The sequence below is a fragment of the Bactrocera tryoni genome, chromosome 5 (assembly GCF_016617805.1).
Source record: "Bactrocera tryoni isolate S06 chromosome 5, CSIRO_BtryS06_freeze2, whole genome shotgun sequence".
In the NCBI taxonomy this organism is placed as follows: Eukaryota; Metazoa; Arthropoda; class Insecta; order Diptera; family Tephritidae; genus Bactrocera; species Bactrocera tryoni.
In genome coordinates, this window is record NC_052503.1 from 66558671 (window position 1) to 66568126 (window position 9456).

Below are 9456 nucleotides of genomic sequence, written 5' to 3' on the forward strand. Positions count from 1 at the left end.
CAAATCTGCACTAATCGCATCAGCATCATTCCATTTACAGCCCAACGCCACCCTGCAGCGAGAAAGTGTGAAGAGAGTTTGCCTGATTTGCTTGCGAGTTCTTTTATAGTTTTGTGTTTCCGAGTCTTTCCGTTTATGAACTAGCACAGTTCACTTCCTTTTTATGAAATCTGAGAGTTCAGGCTTAGATATCTTGTCTCAAATCAATATACGAGGGCGCTCTGATATGTACTTCGATTACTAAAAGTAAACAAAAATTTTGGAAAAAATATGATTTTCTTGTTATCATGACGTCCTTCATACAGTTATCCCCGCGATGCTTCAACTTCTTTAAAGCGTCTAAAATTTACGTTTTCAGTCATTTGCGAAATTCGGCTCCGTAACAACAGTAAGATTCTAATTAAATTGACTCTCTCTATCAAATGATTTTTTGAAGCTTGGAAACAAAAAGAAATTGCATGGAGTCAAATGTGCGAAAAATTGTAAATTGATCACAGCTTATAGCATAATTTAATCAAATTGGGTGTTGAGGGCGGGTTTATGAACTGGTGGATTTTAATAAAGGAGAAACAATTATTTGTTGGCTTTTTCCGACAGTTTCGTTGTCGTTTGGCTATTTTTCAGCTAAATCACAGCTTGTGAATAAACGAAAACGGTGACCATCTTCTTGCTGAACCATAGAACAGTCTTCATCTTATTCGGAATAAGGTGAAGTCCACTGTATCGACTGTTCCTTGGTCACCGCTGTGGGCCAGTAAGATCATTTTTTATCGGTGATCACTAAAAGACACAGGATTTTCTTCGGTTTGCGTTTAAGTTTTCTCTCCGTTGTGCTTGTTATTCACCGACAGCTTTCTCATTCTTATTATTCGGTTAAAGATATGACCAACATACCTACTTTCGCGGCTTTCCCACGCATTTTCGATACGAGATCGTAGAAATTTTTCATATAATCTCACATGGCAGCCATTTTCTGCGCAACTAGATGTGACTCATAAAACACTCAGTGAGAGCACGTTGAAAATTGTTAAACCAATTTTTTACCATTCTTATCGAAGGAGAAGAGACTTCGCACACAGCATTCCATCGCTATGTGATAATCACCGACCAAGTATTTTTGATTGGTACAAATTATTCAAAGAAGATCGAGAACATGTTGACGACGAACCACGTCCATTACGGCCATCAACATCAATTGATGATCAACCTGTCAATAAAAAAAAAGGAATTGAGTTAGAGATATTACTGGCATCGTTCCAATATCGGAAGGATAAGTGAAAACCATTTTGAAATATATTTTGAGCCTAAGAATAATGAAAGCACGATTGGTTGCAGAATCATTAAATTTTTTTCGTCGCGTTAACGTCTGTGAAACAATGCTTTCCAACTACCAGGATATCATGAAACGTATTGTTACTGGTGATGAATCTTAGATCTATGATTACGTCCTGGAAACAGACGATCAATCGGTCGAGTATCGTAACAAAGGTGTGCCGAAGCCGAAAAAATAACGTAAAAGCAGGTCAAAAATCAAGGTTGTGTTGACAGTTTTCATTGATTATCGAGGTGTGCTGTACTCCGAATTTAATCCGACCGACTAAACTGTTAACAAGGAATGCTATTTGAGTGCTATACGTCCTTTGCGCGAAGCTACTCGTAATAAGAGGTTAGAATTATGGGCCGACTACTATTGGTTTTTGCAGCTGGAAATAAAGCAAAAATCTTAAAATTACGGAGAAAGTCTTACTATTTTTTGCTTGTAGTAGTATACGGCTCTTGCGTTATGGGTTAAATAGTCTTTTCTTACTTGGTAGAGAAATTTTGAGATATCTTGTTTATCTAATCTAAATTGATTTTTCAAGTCCATCTGGGAATGAAAATTAGCTATATTATATTTATATCACACATTTTTTTTTGTTTCAGAATTAAGTTATTTCACATATTCACAGAAATCTGAAATCATATATTTATACATTGTGGTATTTAAATGCATAATACCCAATACAATCACTGTGCTTTGTATGAACAAATATAAAAATACATTTATCTATAACGCTGAAATGCCATTAAAAAATTAAAACCTATTCATGCGGAAATAATTCGTTAAAAACCGATGAATGAATGTGAAACAGTTGGGTTTTTACTAAAAATTTGTCAGCAAGCAATTTGCAAATGTATCAAAACAACTACAATAAAATAAACAATTACTTATACTACATATTTCACCACTCTTTACTCAGCGTTTCATAAATTCATGATTTACAATTCCGTTAAACTGATTTTCACTCTTTCACTTTGTAATCCGCTTTTGCGCGAATATTTGATTGAATTTCATACGCTTGAAGCGAGCTTACACACAAATGCATTCTAAATGCCACAGATTGCATTGCGTTGATGGTCAGGTTCCGACTCACTTGCCTAAGGGTTGCCCAGGCGGCGATGAAGTGGGGCGTAAGGTATTAATCGGGGATACTGTTTCAATTTAGCGACACGCTCGAGTGCGTGAAATTGTGACAAATGTTTAAAGTGAAATAGAAATCAGTGAAGGATTTAAAAATATCATTTATATATAAAAATTTGAATGAAATGGAAAATTTGCAATAAAGTAACATTAAGAGTTAACTTATAGATTTTTGGGTAATAATGGCATAATTTCGAAAAGAGTGTGCGGAGAATATGCAAAACTATATTACAGTTGTGCAAGATTTGAAAGATTTTCTTTATTTTTTATTTAAGATAGAGTTAGTTTTATATTAAAAAAATTAGTTACTAAAAATATCTTTGACAACTTAAAAGTTTCGACAAGCGCAGCCTTAGTCCAAACTGATGTAAAGCACATAACTCTCATATTGATAAAAGCTTTGCTGCATACTTTGAAAGATCTGTCTCGATATTGGCGCTGATTGAAGTAGTTATAACTTATGAGATTAAATATAATACCACGAAGAAGCTAAATACAAGAACAAATAATGTCGAATCATTACCCCGACTACATTCTCCCTATCACTAAGCTCTATTACTCATAAAAAAAGTCCTCATTTATTCTGAAATTATATATGATGTGGATAAGTAAAAATAGAAACTAAGGTTTTTTGCACTGGAAATTATTGTGTTCCCCTGATCTAAATTGATAATTAATGACTCAATATCTGAACAATCAAAATGTATATTTGACAGGAATTAGTTTCTTGTCATGAGCTTAGAACAATACAAATTTTTTTAAGAAAAACTTCTCAAACCAAACCACCTGTGTGTTTAAACGAATTCAATGAAATATTGATAAACTTTTGACTGTTTTGTGTATGAATAGTACTGGCGACAGCTTCATATATTATGCGGAGCAAAGAAGAAAATATTTTACAGACTAAGAATAAAAATTTGCCTGCAATGTATAAATTTAGAACGTATTTATTGCCGGCCAAAGTTCGACCGGTTTTGGAAAACATTTTTCCTAGAATTCTAGATTTTGCTCAGCCGCATTTTGTCCCTACCGCCTTTTGATTGGAGGTTATGTGCCCTAAGCACTCGGCTGCGGCACCGGCTTTTTTTTATACACACGCTTTATAACTAAGCGACCAGTGAAATGCTCAGGAGATAAGCAACTGTTTCGCATAAGTTGTTGTTGTGTACCGAAGTCTTAATTTTAAACTGAGTACTGGTATCGATTAGTAATTGAGTTCGTTACTCCGACAGTTTTCGGTGAGGTAGGGCGAACCTAGCGCCATAAGTTTCACAAGCGGGGACTGACTCAGCTATGTTGTATGAGTCATTGATGCTTAGGGCTGTATAATAGTACAGAAATTGGTGGGATCGAAAATATTTACCAAAACTTTTTTATTAGTTTTCGTATCTACATATTTGTATGATTTTACAGAAATATGTGTACATATATTTATTGTGTTGCTTTGATGCTAGAAATAACAAATTTCTTCTTCGTTCCGAAATTCTCACATTCTTTATGCATCGCACTCTGTTACTTTTATAACTATTCATATATGTATGTGTCTTTTTGTGTCTTACCTTATCGGTTGTCTCTCCCTTATTTGTAAAAGTTATAAAATAAATATTATAAAATAAATAATTATTTATTGGATTTTTTCCCAAAAATCTTATCAGACCTTATCAGCGCTTCACAGGTTGAAGCTCTTCTCAGGAAAGGTCAAATTCAAAATTTGTTTAATATTACATATTTATTTTCCCCACCCTAATGTGTTTTCGAACTATTTTTTATAGGAAATTCCGATTAGCCACAATTTGATAAGACAATATATATATGTATTTACTATAAAACTATATATAAATATATATCAGCATTCTGAAATATTTTTACGTATAAAGATATTTACGTTTGCCTGGGAGCCGGCATGTACTTATCAGCGTCCAGTTTATTGTTTACTTGAGCTTCGAATTCGAATTGAATCTTTCAGTATTCTTTCAGTGGCTCTGTGATTAAGTTGTGAACACAGCAAAACTCGCAAATTTAATAGTGTTTCATTTATGAACTTATTTTAGTATATATTTCATATATATGTAAAAAAATACATATATATATGTATATACATTATTTGCATAAATTCATTGTGTAAAATTTAATCATCAACATATTGGTGTGATGGGTATTCTTCGATGTGGTATGCTCTTTAGCATACTCTCATACCAGCTACTCGTTATTGCAGGTGAGTTCTTTCTGTTTTAAATACAAATTAGCCGGGTTTCGAACATATTATTCGCTGATCCGTTATTTTAGAGAATTTAATGATTTAAAAAAATCATAGTTTAAGATAGAAATTCTTAATTATTTTTTTTTCCAATTTTCAGTTGCACAAAACGCATGTATATATTCCACTGATACGAAAGGTATTTGCAGACCGTACGCTGATTGCAAGGAATTACATCACAAAGTAATTTTCCAAAATGACGCTTGTGAGGTAGATTATTTTAAATCAATTTTAAACAATATATGATAAATAAGAAAAATGAATTACATTTTTTAAGGCAAATACCTATTGTTGTCCTAATCATCTTATAACGCCGTCACATATTAATAATATAAATAACTACAAGCCAGAACTCAAGCCCAATCATGAAAATCCTCCTTTACCGAATGAACTGATTCATGCAATTTGGGACGAACCTGGCGAAGACTTCAATCAACCTCCAATCGATAATACAGCATTTATACCAGCTGGCGATAATGTAGAAATTCCACAACTACCTAAACCGGCTTTTAATGACGATTGGAATTTGAACCCTACCTATGTGCCAGAGGTTCAAGAAGATCCAAATATAAATGCACCATGGGGTAATGGTGAACAAATATTTTTACCAATAGCTGTTCCAGGGGTTCAAGTGTATCCAGAATTTCCACAACTACACAACCCGGCCCCGGCCTTTAATGTCATTTTCAATTCGAACCCTACCTATGTGCCAGAGTTTCAAGAAAATCCAAACATAAATGCACCATGGGAAAATGATGAACAAATATTTCCACCAATAGCTGTGCCAGGAATTCCAGTGCATCCATTGCATCCATCAGTAGCTATTCCAGGTCGTCAAGTGAGCTCAGTAAATGATTTACTGAAATTTCCAGACATTGGATTACATCCAGTATATGCATCTACAACTGCTGTCGTCACCGAAAGTGCTACTCAAACTACGCCAAAACCAATAACTACGACTACTACAGAAGCAATACCAGTTTTCGATGAGGAGTTCTACAGACGTTTAGGCTTAGCTTTCGGTAATAAATACAACCAATACCAGCAGCAAGACGTTGTTACGCCACAAATTGACGTTGAAACTTCAACAGTGAATGTAATAATCGAAGAAGTTACAACGAATACTTCTAGTGTGATGAGCAATTTAAACCAATTGGGCTTGTATAAATTAAGCTCGCAGAAGTGTGGTTTTGTACATGTTGAAAATGATCCGTCGGAGAGCAATACTGAGGCGCATTTACTTGAATTCCCCTGGTTGGCTTTGTTGCGTTATGAAAGCGGGAGTAGAACTCCAAATTTTTCTTGTGGTGGCTCGCTGATCACCGAACGTTGGGTGCTGACGGCAGCAAGTTGCATACGGAAAACATTGTGAGTAGTGTATTTAAAATATTACATAAATATTATTATTATTATCTGTTAATATTTTTATTATTGAATTTAATTTATTTTTCGTTTGGAATGATCTGCTTGTACATTTCAATAATCGCATTTTATTGCATTTCATATAATACTATTTACAATATTTGCACCGTGTAACCTTTCCCAAAGCGTTTTCACTCTCCAGTTTACCGGTTCTAATTTTTTCTAATTTAATACATTTTGAGCACCACGTGGTTAGTTAAACTACTTTTATATTTTCTTTCACAGAGCAGTAAACATTTCCTTTTTTTAAATTGTCGTCAAGTTATTTTATTTCGCTCACGATTTTCAATTTCACTATCGATTTCATGAATTTTATTACATTCGATCATTTTTCATTTCAATTTCACTTATTTGTTCCCAAAATTTCATTTCACTTAGGCATAATCCATATTAGCTGTAATTCTTCGTTCAATTCTTTCGTTCAAAGTCGCTTTTAATTTTGCCTACATTTCATTTTTCGTTTTATGATATTAATTTCTTTTTCCACTATCTTTTAAAATATATTTCACGTGATTACAAACTGATTTCATCTCAACAGTATAACTATCCATTCGAACATATCTTTAGCATACTCTAAATATGCTAAACTGGAAAGATTTCGCTTGATATGAATTATTATTAGTTAGGTTTCTTGAATTCAATACCAAATTCACTCTTTTGTTCTAAAATTATATTTTAACGTACTTATTAGCCCTATGATATCCTATCATCTGATCTGTTTAAAATGAATTTCAATTTCACCTTCCTCATTTTATCCTATTAATTTCGTTTTCCACTACACATACCGTATACTAAAACATATTTCAGGGGACTACAAATTGTAGATGTACAACAAGAAATTAACATTTTTACATTTTTTTATTCAAAGTAGTTTCCTTGTGCTTTGATACAGCGTTTAGCCTGGTCAATTAGCATTTCAAATGAGTGTTTAAGGTCATTTTTCGGAATGCTCTTGAGAATATCGGTTGTCGCCTTTTCGATAGCTGAAATGTTCTGAAACCAGTGTCCTTTCATGGGCAAATGAAATTTTCCAAATAGGTAAAAATCACAGGGTGCCAGATCAGGTTAGTAGGGTGAGTGAGTAATGGTTAATATTGAGTTTTTTGTCAAAAAATTAGTGACAAGCGTCGACCGATGGCACGGCGCATTATCGTGCAACAGGCGCCAGGACCCTGCCTCACGATATTGTGGTCGAGCACGACGAATGCGTGACAAAAGACGTTTCATTACACCAAGGTAAAACACAGAATTAATCGTTTGGCCAGATGGGACGAACTCTCGGTGTACAATACCCTCGGAATCGTAAAAACAAATCAGCATTGCCTTTATTTTTGACTTCTGATGACGACCGACTTCTGATCGTCACAGAGGTCACGACCTTCTTGGAATCGCTTAAACCACTCATGCATATTACTACGGGATAGGCACTGATCACCATAAACTTTTTTCATCATTTGAAATGTTTCAGTAAACGTTTTTCTAAGTTTAAAACAAAATTTAATATTTGCTCTTTGTTCAAAATGCATTTTACGACCGCTGACCAAAACCTGCTGTCAGTTTTTGATCGATAACATCGATTGTAGTTATCTAATTGTCTTAAAATTTTTACGAAATGTCAACAATAGATCAAACTTTTTATTTCATATACCCACCAATAGGTGGCGCCACCAGAAACAGTTATATTTAAAAATTTCTGTTTCTTTTGCGACAGACCTTGTACATAAATACCTATTATATAGTACATTATATATATAAAAGTCTATAGACATTCCAATTACTTGAAATATTTCTCGGAAATTTAACTTAAATATCAATTTTCATTACATTTCATTAATAATGAAACAATTTTGATGATTTTCTTCTTTTTAATAAGTTACTCAAACAAACCAACTTTATTTCAAACGAATTCGCTTTGAATAATTTAATTTCGCCAAATGAACTGTAGTGAAATATGCTTTGTTTTATTCCACGTTCAAAGTTTTACTTTCATTTATTCCATTTCAATTAAAACGATTACATCTCTTCACTTAAATTTTATGACAATATACTTTTATTTTTCTTAAACTATATAAATTTTAGAATCGGCGTACGCTTAGGTGAATATAAGATATCAACCAAATCGAACAAGGATTGCGTACGAAATTCATGTTCGGTTTATAAGGATTATAAAATAGCCATATCAGTAAAACATGCGGATTATAAACCGGAAACGGGTGTCAAGGATATTGCACTAATAAAATTAAGAGCGAGAGTTGATATGACTAGTAAGTGGAACTTATGGCGATTGCTAACATTCAAAAAAAAATTTTGTAAAAAAAATTATTTTAAACATAAAAGAATTATTAAAAATAGTATGAAATTAATGTATTTCAGAAAATATAAAAACGATTTGTTTACCTACAAAAGTTGAACATTTCAATGTGCCCTATGATAATACGCCTCTCACAATGTCCGGTTGGGGTTTGAACAAAACAGGTGAGTTCTAGAATCATTGCATTTGTAATTTACCTTCCTTAAAGCTATAAAGTTTAGATTATATATAATTTGTCTAACCTCACTTCAGGTGCCACCGAAGTGATGAAAAAGCACGCTATTAACCGCAGTAAGTCACGAGTTTGCCAACAAGCTCTACCAGAACAGCATGTGCATCAATCTAAGCTTTGCTTAACCACACGCTATGAGGAGCCCAGTACTTGCAGCGGAGACGACGGTGGTCCCATTATATGGCTGGTGAATGATAACACTCAATTTTTTACACAAATCGGCGTTGTGCCATTCGGCATGGATAAATGCGGCGCTGCTGATGGTATTATTTCGGCTTATTATGTTGAGAATGTTGCCGATTCAATGGATTGGATTACGAAAGTTATTGGCGAGGATGAGTGATGGAGCAATATGATTTAAAAATGCATGTTTCGAGTTCAAAAGTATATTTATAAAACTGAAAAATAAAAAATATTTATATTTAAAAAATATAGGATGAACTAACGTAATCAAAATTTGCTAAATGACTTTGTTTATACTCGAAAGAAAAATGAATCTAAAGAGTACCAAATTCATATTTTAACTCATCAAGAAATAGATACGATTTTCGATTTCGGTATACTTCATTTCCAAAATTGAATAGTCCTACTGATTTCAATTTAAAATTATAACCTTCCTAGTTGTATCTATTATAAATTAGCTTTATAACTTTTTAACGAAAATAAATTATTAGACTGGTGCGAAGAAGTTTTAGACAAAATGCCTTTAAGGCTCAGAACTAAAAAAAAGAAAAAAAACAGTTTTTGACTCTAATGAGATAATTTAAAAGTAC

At 33.3% G+C, this 9456-nt stretch overlaps 1 protein-coding gene across 1 annotated transcript; it reads left to right on the forward strand.

Annotated features, from left to right (window-relative positions):
- The first annotated feature begins 4557 nt into the window (after positions 1 to 4557).
- LOC120778843 (serine protease filzig-like) lies at positions 4558 to 9139 on the forward strand. The gene is made up of 6 exons (XM_040110865.1): positions 4558 to 4676; positions 4819 to 4928; positions 4996 to 6086; positions 8220 to 8404; positions 8514 to 8615; positions 8704 to 9139. The coding sequence occupies exons 1-6, from the start codon at positions 4613 to 4615 to the stop codon at positions 9024 to 9026; spliced, it is 1875 nt and encodes a 624-aa protein (XP_039966799.1). The 5' UTR covers positions 4558 to 4612; the 3' UTR covers positions 9027 to 9139.
- The last annotated feature ends 317 nt before the right edge of the window (positions 9140 to 9456 follow it).

What these genes read in the sequence shown, in the direction of transcription:
- LOC120778843 (XM_040110865.1), top strand. Translation starts at nt 4,613, where the DNA reads ATGGGTATTCTTCGATGTGGTATGCTCTTTAGCATACTCTCATACCAG. An exon ending in TCCAAAATGACGCTTGTGAG is followed by an intron (nt 4,929 to 4,995) that starts GTAGATTATTTT and finishes ACATTTTTTAAG; the next exon opens with GCAAATACCTATTGTTGTCC. An exon ending in TTGGGGTTTGAACAAAACAG is followed by an intron (nt 8,616 to 8,703) that starts GTGAGTTCTAGA and finishes ACCTCACTTCAG; the next exon opens with GTGCCACCGAAGTGATGAAA.